The 17,213-nt window shown below is 40.6% G+C and overlaps 1 protein-coding gene across 5 annotated transcripts in view; it reads right to left on the bottom strand.

Annotated features, from left to right (window-relative positions):
• SKA1 (spindle and kinetochore associated complex subunit 1) overlaps nucleotides 1-17,213 on the bottom strand; it is a 43,187-nt gene that overhangs the window by 5,531 nt on the left and 20,443 nt on the right. For all 5 annotated transcript variants that reach the window (XM_045020116.1, XM_045020117.1, XM_045020118.1 and 2 more), the window contains 2 exons: nucleotides 14,543-14,680; nucleotides 1,926-2,095 (listed from right to left, as the gene is read on the bottom strand). In XM_045020116.1, coding sequence (XP_044876051.1) covers nucleotides 1,926-2,095; nucleotides 14,543-14,680 — 308 coding nt within the window. The remainder of the gene's footprint in view (nucleotides 1-1,925; nucleotides 2,096-14,542; nucleotides 14,681-17,213) is intronic.

The raw sequence follows: 17,213 nt of genomic DNA, 5'->3' as shown, positions 1-17,213 counted from the left end.
TAGGCTAAACAAGCCAAGCTCTTGGAGTCGCCTCTCATAAGGAGGGTGTAATATATGCTGATTACAAATTGAGAGTCCTTAAAGGTCTGGGACCCAGTTATTTGAGAAATCCCCTTTCTACCCATGTCCCATTGTGGCAGGTAAGATTTGCTGGTCTTCTGCTGTGGATAGTGCCTGAGAGTGCCAGCAGGGCATTGTCAGCTGAGTTCCTCTAAGTCCACCTATGGTGACTGTGCACAGAATAACAACCATCTTGGCATATCTGCAATTTATTAATTTAGACACTCACCATCTGAGACTGCTTTATAGCATGTCCAAGAGTCTCAAAAGTGACTAGAGATTTTGAATGCTTCAATTTTGGAGCACCCAAACTGAAAATTCTTTGAAAGGCCTAATTATCAGAATCAATGAGCATCTACCTTCTGAAAATAAGGCCCTTTTAAGGTGTTTCAAGTTGGACAACCAAAAAATGAAGGCACTCAAAAATCATTAGTCACTTAAGAAAACCTTTCCCCTTTTCTTGTACATTTCTGCTATAACATCCAGATGCTCTGATAAAAAACGGTTACTAATCTTTCTTTGAGATGTGTTGCTCGTGTCCATTCCATGTTAGGTGTGTGCGCACCGTGTGCACAGCTGCTGGATATTTTTCTCTTAGTGGTATATGTAGGACCAGCTCTAGCACCCTCTGGAGCCATAGACGTATGCGGGTCCTGCCAGCTCTGCACCCTCTCGGTTCCTTCTTGCCGATAACTTTGATAGAGGAATAGGAGGGTGGGTCATGGAATAAGCAGGAGCAACACATCTCAAAGAACAACAGTTACAAAAAATTAGTAACCGTTTTTTCTTCTTCGAGTGCTTGCTGATGTCCATTCCATGCTAGGTGACTCACAAGCAGTACCATCGAAGGCAGGCTTAGAATTTATGGACGTGCTGACTGCAACACCACTCCTCTGAAACTGGCATCGTCATGGGCTTGCTGGGTGATGGCGTAGTGGGATGCAAAGGTATGAACCTATGATCATGTTGTGACTCTGCAGATGTCCTGGATTGGTATTTGCGCGAGGAATGCTGATGAAGAAGCCTGAGCTCTCGTGGAATGAGCAGTCACAATGGCTGGAAACAGAACCTTCGCCTGCTCGTAGCAAGCCCGGATACATGCAGTTATCCAGGACAAGATTTTTTGGGATGACACTAGCAGCCCTCTCATCCTTTCCGCCACTGCCACAAAGAGTTGCATAGACCTGTTGAAGGGTGTAGTCCTTTCGATATAGAAGTCCAGGGCCCACCTAACATCTAACGTATGGAGCTGATGTACCTCAGTGGTCTTGTGAGGTTTTGGAAAGAATACAGGCAGAAAAATGTCCTGATTTTTGGGGAATTGCAACACCACCTTTGGTAGGAAGGCTGGATGAGGGCGCAGCTGGACCTAGTCCTTCAAGAACACCATATAAGGGGGTTCTGATGACAGGACTTTGATCTCAGACCCTCTTCTGGCTGAGGTGATCGCCAAGCAACCATTACAGGCAGTAAGAAGGAACTGAGAGAGTGTGGAGCCAGCAGACCCCTCGTACCGCTGAGGCAGTACTAGAGATACCACTAAGGGAAAAATCTCTGGCAACTGTGCATATGGCATGCACATACCTAGCATGCAATGGATATTGATAATGGCGGGGAGCATAGCTCAGTAGTTTGAGCATTGGCCTGCTAAAGCCAGGATTGTGAGTTCAATCCTTGAGGGGGCCACTTAGGGATCTGGGGCAAAAATTGGTCCGGCTAGTGAAGGCAGGGGGCTGGACTCGATGACCTTTCAAGGTCCCTTCCAGCTCTAGGAGATTGGTATATCTCCTTTATTACCTTTATGAGCAAGCACTCGAAGAAGAATGAAAGTTTTATAAATACATGCATAAATTAAAAAAGAATACCTTTAGTATCCTTGGTTTCTTCTTCCAGGAATCTGTGGTAGAGATTTCTGACAGCAGAGCTCATAGTTTTCATTGGCTGATGTAAGATCTTATATTTGCTAACCACGGCTTTATTCAAATCCTGAACAACTCCATTAATTTGATCATATGTTAAACGACCCCGCATGTACCTGAAAAAAAATAATTAAAAACTGGTAACAAGAAGAAAATCACAGACTTGGAGCACCAAAAGTCTATTTCTCTTTCTTTCTCTCCAATGAGCCCCAATTCCTAAAAGTCACACCCAATTAAGAATTTCCTCACACATTTATAAATACAAAAGCAGACAGTAGTTCATTTTGATCAATTTCTTTGATCCCTTTAATAGCTATGTTGAAAAAACACATAGCATAACCTGAAAGAGAAAGTCCAAAAATTGTTACATTAAGGAGTGAAAAATAACCAGTGCCTAAAGACTGCCAGAAACATTTTAATAATAAAATGAAAAGGTTGTGATTATTGCACATCTAGCTCATGCAACTACAGAAGCAAAATCAAGCACAGCTTCTTATGTACAAGGCAAGCAATAATTAAACTAGAATATTTCATTTACTTTAAAAGAAAATGGTTTGCAATTTGGAGACCAAAGGGTCTCTTCCTCTAATCTTCTAGGGTTAGTTACTTTACTTGTAAGTCATGGCTGTTTTTAATCGTGCTGGCTACCTACCTTTAGAGTTGGATATAGAGTTTTCCCTTCCCAGATTTTAAAATATTTTGTTAAACTGCTATCAACCATGATCAGATTTGCTGACAACAGGCTAGAGATATAGGTAACACAGGAAGACGGAAACAAAATAATATTGAGATATTAGAACAATTAATTGCTTGCAACCAGGGTTGCATTCAGTATTCATAAAGTCATACATCCAGGGAGAGGAAATAAACAGCTCTGATACAAATTGGGAAACATTTATATAAAAAACAGCAAATCCAAGACAGATCTGGGCTGACTGACAGCCAACTTAATAAAAGGTAAACTTGAAAACCATTGCAATAAAAGCCAATGCTAAATTCAGGGGAAAAAAAATATATAGAATTTATGTGGGTGATTTTTCAGCTGTTATTGCATATTTTGAAATGATGTGTGTTCTGAAACTGCCCTGCCATAACTTTTTCAGAAGGCTATTTTGGAAAACTGTCGTTCATTCTCCTTCAGGTCTGAATTACAGTTATAAATAAATCAATTGTGAAAATAAAGCACAAGCCCAGAAAAATGCTGACCATCAATGTAACTTACCGCTCAAACATTAAATACTGTCATATTTACCTGCTGTTTTGCAAGTTCAGAAAAATAAAGCTATTATTTAACAGCAACACTCATCTCTGCCCATTTTGTAATTAAAAATTAATTCTCCAAAACTTTGCAAATTGATTCAGCCCTGTTCAACTAGACCTAAACTGTGCACTAAAGGGCCAATCCTGTTACTATTAACTTCAACGAAAAGAGGATTGAGCCCTTAACTTTTCTGCTATTGGGTATGTGGTTTCACTGTGCCATCCATCAGATGAATTGGAAATCATTTCAAAACTCATATCTCAAAGATAACTCCTTCTCAAGCAACCTACAAACAATATTTTAACCCATTAACCTTAAAAACAAAAAAGTGCAATTCCATTTCCAGTCAATCAACACAGCCCAAACACTAAGTATTGTGTCCTGCTTGTTTTACATTTTAAAAGCTGGTAACACATTATTCCACATTCACTATCCTTTGTAGTGGACAGCATGATATATGCTATATTTCACCAAATAAGTATGATCCACCATAAACCATTCACAAGTTGTAAAATGCCGAGTAATCAATCTCACAAATTGAAATGTCATAACACAACTATGCAATACCTGCATTCTCACCCCAAGCCCTCCCAAATACTATTTCAACTACTGTGTATATGTTCCCTGCCAATAGATTCATGGACACTGAATACAAAAGTATCCCAACCCGAAGTTATAATTTTCACTAATGGCTGATGTAAATCTATGTTTATAATTTAAAATGCTTGATGTCAACATACTACTAAGATGCTAACAGATGATTCAAAGCTAGTACCAAAAGGAAGGTTCTAAAATAGTTACTGAAATAGCAAAGTTTTGCATATCCATGCACAGGACCAAGTGAAACTTGTTCTAAGCATCTTGATTGCCTTATGGTCTAGACAGACATTAAAGAAAAGAAGTGAGATTCTGAACTATGCATCTTAGAGGCACAACACAGAACTTACAACCCACAGCTAGAGGTTAAGGTGGCTTTAAACCAATCTTACACCCTACTGGTTTGGGGCTATCCAGAGCAGCTGTGGAGCATCCCCCAGCATCATTTAGCACAGTGGTTCTCAAACTTTTGCATTGGTGACCCCTTTCACACAGCAAGCTTCTGAGTGCGACCCCCCACCCCCACATAAATTAAGAACACATTTTTTATATTTAACTCTATTATAAATGATGGAGGAAAAGCGGGGCTTGGGGGTGGAGGCTGATGGCTCGCAACCTCCCACGTAATAACCTCACGACCCCTTGAGGGGTCATGACCCCCCGTTAGAGAACCCCTGATTTAGAGTGTCTAAGTTATGGCAGTCCCCCCAGGATCTCTACAGTACTATCTGCTGTGATCCTAACCCCAACACACCCTTCCAACCCTCAATTGCACCCTCAGAGCGTGTCCTTGCAAAAGGAGTCTCTGGAGAACAGCGTGTGGCTGTCTGCTTCAATTTCTGAACCAAGGAATTCTCCCCAGGCCAGGTCTGCAGCTTTTACAGTTTCTTTATGCTGCTCTGGCCCCTTTACCCTGTGTAAAAGGGGCTGAAGTGGGAGTGAGATTCTCATCCAGTTTTCCAGGCAGATGAAGAGTTCTGAATTAGCATGTTCTTTTCATCTGCATTATGTGAGCTTTCAAGCAGAACTACCAGTAGGTAATATCCAAGGCCCTGAAAACAAGAAGCCCAGAGGAAAAAAAAATTAGGGAAATATAGAATGAGTCCCCACCCCTTCTGTTTTAGGCAGTTGAAACATTGACAAGCTTACTATTTTAAACACTTTAATAGCCAAGATTTTGGCTGCAGAACACTCTAGACTAATCAGAAGGTAGTAAGGCATGCACAGCTAAATAAAAAATGAGATGGGAAGCAACAGACATGCTGTTTTAGCAGTGGCCACCATTAACTCCATTTCATTAATTATTATGTCCTTATGAGTCATATTTCCTACCACAATGTCCCCCCCCCCCCCCCCGAGAACCCTGAAACCTGACCTGATTTAACTTTTAATTCTATTCAGTCCCAGTTTTAGGAGGATGTAGAAAAATATGTATTTGTGAGGAGTGTCTGAGTTACAATCTAGTTTTGAAGCGCTTTTATTACTATTAGTACATCAGCACAGGGAGGGCTTTGGCAGATTAAATATGAAACAAATGCTGGAAAAGAAGCTGTACTCCATCAATTTAATCTGACTACAGAAATAAAATCTTTAGAAGATTAAAAAAGTGGAACATTCTTAAACAGAGCAAAGGCAAATCAATCAGCATTTTGAAACTAATGGCACAAAAGTGTGAAACAGTATTACCATATATCACACCTTAAAAGTAAGTGACAGCCAACATTAAAGTCAACAGAAAACAAGTCAGAATTATTCTGTTAATGGGATTGATCTATATTAGGTGCCAGGTTTCCAGAATCAGGACAGATATTCTAATTCCAAATTACCTTGTCCCTAAATTACTTGTAGCAGTTATATATCAATCAATTGCATTGTGTTTATAGAAAAACAAAAACCAGAAGCAACTCACAAGCCTATGGTGATGAGATAATATGGGAATAAATAAGGAAATACGTAAGCAAAGATAAATTGTGCTCTATAAAAACTACACACAGGTTGTATAATTAAAACTACTTATTTTACATTCATACAATTATTTTTCATTGAAAAAAACATACCACAACACTTTGAACTATATATACATACACACCACTGAAATGCAACCACATTTGGTGTGGAGGTGTGCAAACAACAGATAGCACAGAGCAGTTGTGGAAGGATTATGTACTCTATATTTAGATGGACTTTTTCTGTTATGTGATTGTAAACAATACCTTGCTTATATTCATTGACTGTATCTTTATTACTATGCATCCTATTTGCTTTTTTCTTTACTTGCGAGGGAGAGTTTCTCAAGTTACAAGAGTAACTCTGTGGCATTTTTCTCTGCCTGATCCTCCCAACTGTAGGTAGGAACAAGCTATCCCCTAATCCTCTCATGTTCTCATCTGACCCTTGCTAAAATCCAGACACAGCAGGAACCTAAATGAATCAAGGTAACTATTATATTTTTAAAATCAGATTAATTGAAATTCTTCCATTGACTTTAATAAAGTTAAACCTCAGACCTACTAGAATCCAACAAAAGTGGTTATGTATACAGTAGTACATTATGCCTAATTAGTTCCCTTTTAACATCAGGCAAGCATCACGCTTAACAGTCTCATTTAAAAACAAAAAAAGCCATTTATTTATTACAACTGCATTTTTCCTTTAATCCACAATTTATCATGAACAGCAAAAAAACCCCACAACACTATTTTCCTCAATGAAAAGCAATTAATCTACCATTTATATCAGAGGAACAAATTCTTCCAACAGCCAGTCACCAAAAACAAAGTTTGAGAGCGGAAAATATTTTTTCTTTGGTTACCAAGCTCTGAAAATGGGGACTTACAATGTATACCAAGAACCTAAAAATGTCACAAACCCTAAGAAGCTTGGGAAAGAAGCCAAGGAACCATTTAAATCTGTCTTGAATTTAAAGTATATTGAGACATTTTACTTGAATTGAAAAAGTGTCCTGACCTAGCTTTGAAGTCTATTCCAGAAGTTTTAACGTTACACGTACACTTCTCCTGGAAAGATATTCTAAATGATCCAGATACCTTTATATCTGTGCCCAAATGCATCCCATATCTTCGATATCTGCTGTTCTAAAAATATCAAGGTGGTGCAGATTATACTATGACAATTAGTTCCCTAAAAATATCTCCTGCATAACAACACATAACAGGGCTGGAAAAGCAGCTAGATCTTGTCAGCTGATAATTCCCACAGCCTGTGGGAGTTCTCAGCTGTCACAGAACCAGCAATCCTTTACTGGCATAATCTCTGGGGACCATTCCAGTTGGTGTATATTAGAGCCGATACTAAGCTACTCTATCATACAATGGAACTGGGGCAGATTGGCTCAGAGACTCAGGGGCCTCTAATTAACCCTCTGATTGCTAGCCTCTAGGAATACTTAGTTTGCAGCAACTCTAGGTGTAAACCTACCTGGCACTACCCAAACACTAGGGCTATGTCCACACTGGCCCTCAGTTTGGACGATGAGGATACAAATAGCAATTCGAACAGTGCTGCACTATAACTCCCCTATGTGGATGCTGTGGGAGCAAACTAAAAGGTTTCTAGTTCACATTAATGTAGACCAGTTTGACAAGAACTATGTTAACATGAACTAGGAACTTTCAGTTTGCACCTGCAGTGTCCACACAGCGGAGCTACAGCACAGCACTTTAGTTCTCACTATTTATTCACACCCCCATAGCCTGAACTGCAAGACAGCATAGGCGAGCCTGAAGTGTCTGTATGGGCCCTGCTAAGGTGCATCGAAAGTTCGCTAGTGCGGTTTGATCTAACTTTCTTTGAAATGGAAGTAGATCAGTGCACATTAGGGAACTTTTAGCATGCAGCAGCAGGGCCCACAGACACATAGAACACGGCACACTAATGCAAGGTAGATTTTCACCCCCAGCTTGCTCCAAACTAAGTGTTTGTGTAAATATGCCACATTCCCTCACTTCTAAGCTGAGGGTATCTCAGTGCAAGAAAGCATTCAGGCTTTAATTTATTTATTAGAATATATTTCTAAACGTATAATGTTAGGATATACAGTGTCCCAAAACTAATTCACAGAATTTCACTGAAACAATTTCAGAGTTCAGTTTAAATGGCATTCTGGCTAAGGTGTCTGTCACGTTTTTTAAAAATGATGGTTTTCTTCTGAGAGGCCTAAATTAAAAATAGTCAAACAGCTTAGAGGAAAGCAATATACAGACATATATTCGTTTTACATTAACTGCAATATAAAGGTTGAAATTTTAACTGCAGAGGAATCATAAACCTGAAGTCTGCCCCCTGTATATACAACTGGATCTTTCATTCCATGATCCCACAACATGCAGAATTTTGCAGGTTTATTTAAGGCTGTACAGGAAATGTGTAATTTCAACACAACAGTATAAACATTCTATTTAGTTATGCTGTCTTGTTGAAGAAGTGGTACAGTAAAAAGTCAGCTTCTTTCCATTACAGGTGAAACTTGTACCAAGGCCCGTCTACAACAGGCAATCCTCTGAGTGGTTGCTTCAAACAGGTTTCACAGTATTTTATTATTTACTTCCCATGCTGTGTGATCTTGTAATGAATGCATGTGCACACAGAGAAGAAGAGCAAAGGCTGGTTAAGCCTCCCTTACATTTGAATATCCTGAATCATGTGTGTGTATGTACACACACACACACACACACACACACACCATATATATACTTAAATTGGCAAAAAATGTATGCTAAGTGCCGAGCCTACATCCACATTGAGCACCCGAATAAGTGGTCTAATTTCAAATATACTGAGCACTGACCTCAGCATGTAACCCTTGAAACATCCTATGTTCCTCTAAGACAAAGAGAAGACTAGGGTTTCAGGGCAGTGTAGAGTGATAGCAAGTATGCTGATGTCAGCAAGATTCAATAAATATTTTGTTCTCCCACAAAATTTATTTTATAAGTATGGCAGCAGTCATACTAAACTCCATGGCAGCTGGACAACTCTACAAAGCTGGCCTCTTGGAGTCCTGGTGCTCGTAAACCTCTGGCACAGTTAAAGATTCCTTATTCAAGGGCTTGGTGTTTTATATATGTCATGTGGTCATTCCTGGCCACTACACAACAGTCAGAAACATGTCCTCTCACTGATAAATGAATGGTCTGGTTTAGATATTGACACTGGGTTATACAGCATTAAAGTCATGCCTCCTCTTCGTCCAGTCCCTGCCCTCCTGCCCTGAAAGTATTCCTTATTGAGAGGTCACTGTGTATTTTTATTTGGAAACGAAACACATACCTACATTTAAGTGTCACATCCTAACACACATGCCACCAATAAACACATATCCACAGATGCACCCCGCTGAGCTGAGGCCAAGCATAATACATTTCAGACCAAGAGCTTAATAGTCTGAGAAAGTTACAATGATCAAATACACATTTGAAATGAAAATATTATCTTAGAGGTAACCATAACACCATCATTACCATAACACCATCGTTACCATAACACCATCATATTCTTTCCAGATTACTAATTTTCTATAGAGATGATGGAAACTTTATCCCACGTGAAAGATGTGATATGACTTTGAACCCTGAATCACTTTGATATCTACTACTATTTAACAGAGAAGTTATTCATTAAAATTCTATAAAGCTGCAGTATCAGATTAGCATCTATAAATTTCTTACCACCACCACATGGGCAGACTTAACTGCTTAAATTCATCTGAGATATTTAATTTGGTCTATTACCCTTTAAAGTACCGTTTGAACACAACTGGGCTGGATACAGGAAAGCCTGATATACACATGGATATTGCAAAGTGTTAAGACAAACTACAAACTTCCAATTCAAAGGTGACCATGTGTTTTGAAAGTCACATGGGAAGGGGCGTGCTCATTGTATATAGGTCTCATCTGAGATTCCAGTCCAGATCATTAGGTACCAAGTGAAATAGTGAGTTTGGTGGTTTCCCCAGCTTCACATTACAAAACCATCAAACAGAGAAGAATGTTTTTGTATTAATAGGAACTGTTCACATTGATCCAAATCACCCCTCATGAATTGTACACATATGTTGTGCTATATAAATAGGCTTGGAAGGTTTAGATTTGTATTGGTAAATGCCAGTAAACATTAATTTCACCATACACACACAAACTGACCTAAAAATTTTACCCAATATAACGCGGTCCTTGGGAGACAAAAAAAATCTCACCGTGTTATAAGTGAGACCACGTTATATCAAACTTGCTTTTCTCCCCCGTTCCCTGACCACCCCCTCCAGAGACCCCGTCCCTAATCACCCCTAGGACTCCACCCCCTATGCAACCTCCCCGTCCCCTGACTGCTCTGACCCCTATCCACCCCCCACCCGCCTCCTGACAGGCACTCACCGGCAGCGGCGGGAAGCAGAGCAGCCCGGCTGCAGTCCGCTCCACTCCGCCAGCTCCCAGCCGCAGTGACTGCGGGGAGGTTGGGGAAAAGATGCCCCCCGTACTCACCTGCAACGGGAAGCAGAGTGATGGGCCCCAGCCCATTTCGCTTTCCTTGCCCCGGCACCAGCCATGTTGCTTGGGGGCAGCTGGGGAAAGGTCCTGCACTCAGCTCCGGCGGGAAGCAGAGCGCCACGGCTGGGAGCTGGCGGAGTGGAGCGGGCTGGGGCTGGGCTACTCCACTTCCCGCCGCCAGTGAGTGTAGGGAGGTTGGGGAAAGGACGCCCCCCGTACTCACCTGTGGCGGGAAGCGGAGCACTGCAGCTGGGAGCTGGCGGAGTGGAGCGGGCTGGGGCCAGGCTGCTCCGCTTCCGCCACTGCTGGTGAGTGCGGGGGGATCCCTTCCCCCAAGCGACACGGCTGGGGACGGGGCGAGGGAAGCGGAAGGGGCTGATCCCAGCCCCCAATTAATTCCCTGGGCCACTCTGGGACTGCAGTGCCCCTAAAAGTGCCCTCCCACAGCTCCTTCCCCCCCAGATCCTGAACGGGGGGGAGAGCCCCTGACCACCCCTGAGACCCTCTGCCCCTTATCAAACCCCTCAGCCCCGGCCTTACTACATTTTGATTTAAAGACATTTACTTTATATATTTTGACATGATGTTGAAAATCTGTTTTAATTGTTATAAGCTTTAAGTTTTTGAATTTGTGTCTAGTCATTAAATAATTATCTGCTCCCCCTCCATAATTTCTCGCAACTTTGAAAATCGAAATCAACAAAAAAAATTTAAAAAATTCTTAAAACCCATAATTTTGCACAACTGAAAATGTTAATTGATAAAATAGATAAAAAATTTAAAAACAAACTGATATTTTCCATCAAATTTATTATAAAAATTGAATTCTACCAAGCCTATCAATAAAAATATTTCTATTAATATTATCAAAGATTTGTATTGGACTATAAATACATACAGTATTTTAGAAACATACCTAAACTCTCTCTGCCCGACCGACGGTGAACAGAACTGCATTTATTCAGCTCTTTCCCTCTTCAAAAGACTTTATAATCATCTTCACCTAATTAATCTTCACTCTGCCCCAATTAGGTGCAGATTTATTAACCCCATTTTATAACCTCAAAGGTTAGTGGTGAGCTGCCAAGGAAAATTATTGGGTCTGTGCTTTAAAAAAAAAAAAAGTCTAGAAAAAAAGACCTTTCTTAATAATTTAGCACCCCCTCTTCTTCCATTTAGGGTTGAGACAACTCACAACCCATAAATCTGAGGCTCCCCAAAAATCTTGCAGCAAAGGACAGGAACACAAGACTTAAAATACCTGAAATTTAAACAAATGAATAAACTTTCTGGCTTTCTTTATGCATCAATGTAGTGGGAGGGAAAAAGGCACAAACACAGTATTTTCCCTCTCTGCAGACTCATTACCCTTAGATCTTTTGCCCTAGGCCACCAAAAGTGAAAGAGAGAGACAGACAGACTTGTAATTTAAGAGGTTCTGATTCCCAGTCCTATGCTCAGCCCACGTGTCTAGTAACCAGGTATTCCATTATGGCTATTAGCTAGGATGGGCAAGAATGGTGTCCCTAGCCTCTGTTCGTCAGAGGATGGAGATGGATGGCAGGAGAGAGATCACTTGATCATTGCCTGTTAGGTTCACTCCCTCTGGGGCACCTGCCATTGGCCACTGTCGGTAGACAAATACTGGGCTAGATGGACCTTTGGTCTGACCCGGTACGGCCGTTCTTATGTTCATTACCAAGACCAAAAACCAGAAACATGAGAATGATGCATCTTAAGCAGAAGCTACATGGGTAATCAAGAGTAATATTTGAAGATTAGGAAAAACAGCAGCCAGTTCTCAGCAATAACACTGCATGAATAGCCTTTCTTGCACTTAACAGAAGAACAATGGTTCCAAATTCAGGACACTAGGTCTTTTGGATGCAGATGAGTGGAAAAAGTCTTTCACAGACTGTTCAGGATTGGGCTACATTCCAGAGTTCAGATGTGAAAATAACCCTGCAGCTCCCCAGCAGTATCCCTCCACGAAGTAAAGCACCATTGTGTTGTATTATTTTGAAAAATGTTTTAGCAAAATCATGTGGCCTCAGGGAAGCTTTGCAGTCATTGGAACCAAGCCTCAGGATCAAAACCAATTTTAATTTGCCAAAGAAAGAATTAATAGTGACAGTCAGGTAAAAAAAAAAATCATACTACTGCAGAAAAGCTTCTGTATGCGTATTAAAACACATTATCATAACTGAATTTTCATCAAATTAATTTCTCTATCTGGAGGGTTTTTTTATTTCTTTCCTCTGGGACAACAAAACCCAAATAGTCAGTTTCCCTTTTATTTTATAATAAATTACCAGTAGAAAAGGGTGGAAAATCAGAAAAACTGTTTCACAAAAAATTTCAGAGTTGTTTCTGTTTTGCGTGATTTGAAATAGACCCTTTTCTGCCAAACTGTCATGGAGCTTTTAAATTGAAATTTTTCATTTTCTTAATCATTATTTACCAAAAACATTTGGTGCTACTTATATCAGCGCCATAGAACCATTTTAGCAGATGGTTGTTAAAAAGTAACTGTACAGAACCCTACCTCACACAGAGGAATCCAGAAGCTGCAGTGATGCTTATATTAATGCATATATAATCAATGGTGCCAAGTCCTCAGCATTGGACTTGGTCAGCTCAGATGGATCTGGAGACCTCAATGCCACTTTGACTGATCTGACCCTCAGCACTTGTCTTGGTTGAATTGGCAGATCCAGGAACTTTCATCTGCTTATGTTGCTCACAAAACCAAGTTGGTTCTCCAGAGATAACAGTGCTGGATCCTTGCTACCAAATTCAGTTGACCCAGGTGGATCCAGGGACCTCTGTACAGCACAAGGTGGACACAATCACTTTTGGCAAGCAGTTCTACAGAGTCCTTGGTGCTAGGACCTCAATATTGGACTCCCATCAACCCAAATGGATCTGGTCGCTAGGACCACTTTGGCCAGTGGTTCTCTGGAGTCAAGAAGTGCCTTTCTGGCACGAACTTACTCAACCAGGGCAGATGCTGAGACTTCATTGCCACCTATGCCAAGCAGAGTCTGAATTTACAGTGCTAGACTCACTTGACTAGGTCTAAAGAGCTTCCCTGGAGAGCAGGGGTGTGAAATGACCTTTCTGCTTTCACAGCATCAGATTATTCCCATGCTGTATGGGTATCTCTCTTGTCTCTGAGACAATCTAATGATAAAACAAAAATAGCCTCCAATGGACTTCAGGAAAAACAACCATGTAAGAGTTAAGGATACCTAGTGTGATCTACACTCTCTCTACCGTTGATGCCTAGAAGGAACTGAAAGGCATTTGGGGCTACTCCCCATTTTATACCTTTGGAATGATCTGTAAAGGTATAAAAGGTATAAAGGAGGAGTGAGTGGCCCCAATTGATGCTGCTCGCCAGAAGATTTTGAAAGCTCATAGTGCAAGCTCCTTGAAACCACAAATAGGAGTATGCAGAAGACACTTAAATGTGAACTGAGTTTTCCTACTGAAACCATGTTTTTTAAGAAACAAGAGGCTTGTCTAGTCAAATAGTTAGTGTACAGCAAGCTGGGTTGTAAATCTACAGTGCATTATCATGCCACATACTAGCTGTCCAAGTGGACCCTGCTTCTGTGCACTAACAGTTCCCTAGTGCTCATTGACCTAATCCTGTTTCAAATCCTGTTCCAAATCCTGGATCGAAGAACACTAAGAAACTTTTAGTGCACGGTAGGTAGCAGGTTCACATGGACAGCTAATACATAGCATGCTAATGCACTGTAGATTTACATCCCAGCCTGCAGTGCACTAACTGCTTGACTAAACAAGCCCAAAGAATTTCTATAATGAATTTCAACACAATTTTGATACAATTTTAGATTAAAAGTGTGATGGAATGTTTCACAAAAACAGAATTTTTTATGAAATAGTGTTGACATTACTGTAAGTCTAATTTTTGGAAAAAAGCCTTTTTTAAGCAAAAAACTATGTGAAAAGTTTTGACCAATTCTACTTACTAATCAATATCATTTATGATTCTCAAATACTGCAGCATTGTGCTGATTGGGGTAAACACCATTTCCGCTGGAATCTTAAACATTTCATAAAACATTCCGGTCAGCCATTGATTTTGTAAAAGCTAATTTTTCCAAAACCTAAATTTGCCTCCCATTTGTACCTGACATCATCGAGGAAAACTCTTGCTTACTTACGCAGGAACACCTTCAAATTCCTGTGCCGTTATTAAAGGGGCTTCTTTAATAAATTTTGGCTCTTTTGTGGGTTTCTTTACACATTCAGGTTCTGCAGCTTTACTTTGTCCTTCAGACTTCACAATTAGTCCCACAGTGCTGTAAAATGAATGAAAATTAAGTATAAAAATAGCTGATAATCCGTAGTTATGAACATACCAACAAATTATAAGATCTCTACTCACAAATCTACAATTCCTTTTCTCCCACTGATTGACAGGACAAAATTACTGCATTTGCTATATGTACTTTAATTGACTATTCATTATACCTCTTCATTTTTCAGTTAGAGAGACTGTTACCAGGCTTAGTTTCAAGTTCAATATACCACTGTATTCCACAGAACGGAGAGGCTTTACTTTTCACCATTTGCTTGTGGCTCAAAAACATGAGCCAGGTTATTATGCACTTATTGGTCTCATCATCAGACCCCTTTGAAACACAAGTTCAAAACTTGGTAAGACTGACTCACCTGTTTATCCTGTGATGCAAATAAACTGAACCTCATGGAGTCTGCGGCGTAGTTCTCCTAGATGGGATCGGAAAAGCCAATCTTTTCTACTCTGAGTGAAATTTACCAAACCCATGGTACTTTTTTAAAAATCTGCCCACCAAGCTCCTCAGATCAATATCCTTAGGGGAAATCTGTTTCCCTTCTCCCCAGTGTTGTACTGTATGCCAGTCACTTGGCTGCCTCTGCTCTACACATTCTGGGCAGCAATATGAAGAGAAGGATGTATTTCACTGATTTATGTATTGTTTGCTAAGTGCTATGGTATTCTGTGGGATGAAAGTTGCCAAGTAAATGTACAAAAATCATTAAAATAAAGTTGAAGTGTTACATAATGAAAGACTGACTTGCAATTTTGGTCCCAGGGGCTAACAGTATGAGACAGTGGGTAAGCTACCGCACTCTATAATTATGTCCTGATGGTAGCATAGGAGTGTAATATCAGTGCAGCTGATGATCTTGGTTTGATGTCTCATTTAAAAGAAGGCATCTCCACCAGTACAGTGCCCCACCACAAAGATAACCTGTTGAGTATTAGTTCAGATTGACTGAGGGGGATTAGTGTCACCTGCTGAATTAACAATTAAATGCTCAAAAACTTTGTTTATACAGAGTTAAGTTTGCCTAGTTCTGCCTTTTGCCCTTCCAGAACGTAGACAATGGCTAAACTTAAACCTCTGGAAACCAGGAAACACAAAGTTAAGGCAACACAATCTTAATTCTGCCTCATGGAGCTGGCGATAGCCACTGGGAATGGTTCAATAAAGATGGTGCAACGGTTAGACTACCAAGTGAACTGATGGATTCACCACCTCTTGAGCTCTTCAAATCAAGACTGGATGCTTTTCTGGAAGATACGTTTTAATCAAAGACAGGCTCAATACAGGAGTAATTGGATGAAATTCTATGGACTGTGTTATACCAAAGGTCAGACAAATGATCTAATGGTGCCTTCTGGCCTTAAAATCTATAACTTAATAAGTAGACGTGATTGACTAAAAGAACATGCCATTGTTTGCACTGTGTTCATCAGATTTGAACTGCAACATTTGTCTGCATGGACTCCAGCTTCACTGGGTGTAACTTTGAGTGGTGGAATGATTGGCTGGAGCAGCTTTGCAGAGCTGTGACCATGATATAATGAGATATGCATGTGCAACTTGTGGAATCAAGTATGCCCCATTTCAGTGCTGGATTTTGTAGGTTGTGTCAGAAGAAGTGTACAAGAATATGTTCTTGTCATAAAGATTGTCAGCAGTATGGTGACATACATGATAGTGGTCTTTGAAGCTTAGTGAGAGGTAAGTGAAGGCAATGTCTCAGATGGAATCTGAGGGGCAAGGCTGAAGGGGTAGAAACATTTAACAGGTCTGGGGGAGTTTGTGCGGAGCAGGTTCAGGGGTTGTATGTAGGTAGCTCCTGTTCACTACATCTGATCTAAACCTGAGTTTTGCCTGAGCAAAGAGAAGATGTTAGACTTTGCCCTACAGTGCTCATATGTAGAGCCTTGCGTGGATACAAAATTTGTATCCGCATCTGATCCGCTATCTGCGAACATGATCCGTGGATATCCACAGATTTGCAGGGCGCAACTCATATGCTCTGTCCCCAAAATGTTCTGTATCATCTGTTAGGGTAGAGTGCTGGTATTTGTGTTACTGGTGTGTTGGGGCATCTCTTAAAAAGGATCGAGTTAAGGTTGCATTGCGGGGATGGTTTCCAGAGGTTTAAATTTAGCCACTCTCCCTGTTCTGAAAGGGCATGAGGCAGAACTGGGCAACCTTAACACTGTGGTAACAAAGTTTGGGGGTATTTCATTTCCTTGTTTTTTTTGTTTTGTTTTTTAAATAATAATTTAATCAGTATCCCCATGTACCACAGCCCAGCTCTTCCCCACCACTGCCTCTGGCTCCTTGGTAATGATTACCCTTGCAACAGAATGTGAACACCTCCACTGTTCCTGTATAATCCTGTCTCCCGTGTCTATGCCTGCCCCTCACAGCCCAGTTCTCCCTTCTCAGACTTCCTCTCCATGGAGAGACAGATGTCACCATAGGACCCACAGGCTGAGGAACTGGAGAGAGGATGCAGGAACAGTGATAAAACCTAAATTAAGTCAGT

Source organism: Mauremys mutica, chromosome 6 (genome assembly GCF_020497125.1).
Source record: "Mauremys mutica isolate MM-2020 ecotype Southern chromosome 6, ASM2049712v1, whole genome shotgun sequence".
NCBI classification, from domain to species: Eukaryota; Metazoa; Chordata; order Testudines; family Geoemydidae; genus Mauremys; species Mauremys mutica.
This window is presented reverse-complemented; position numbering and strand designations above follow the sequence as displayed.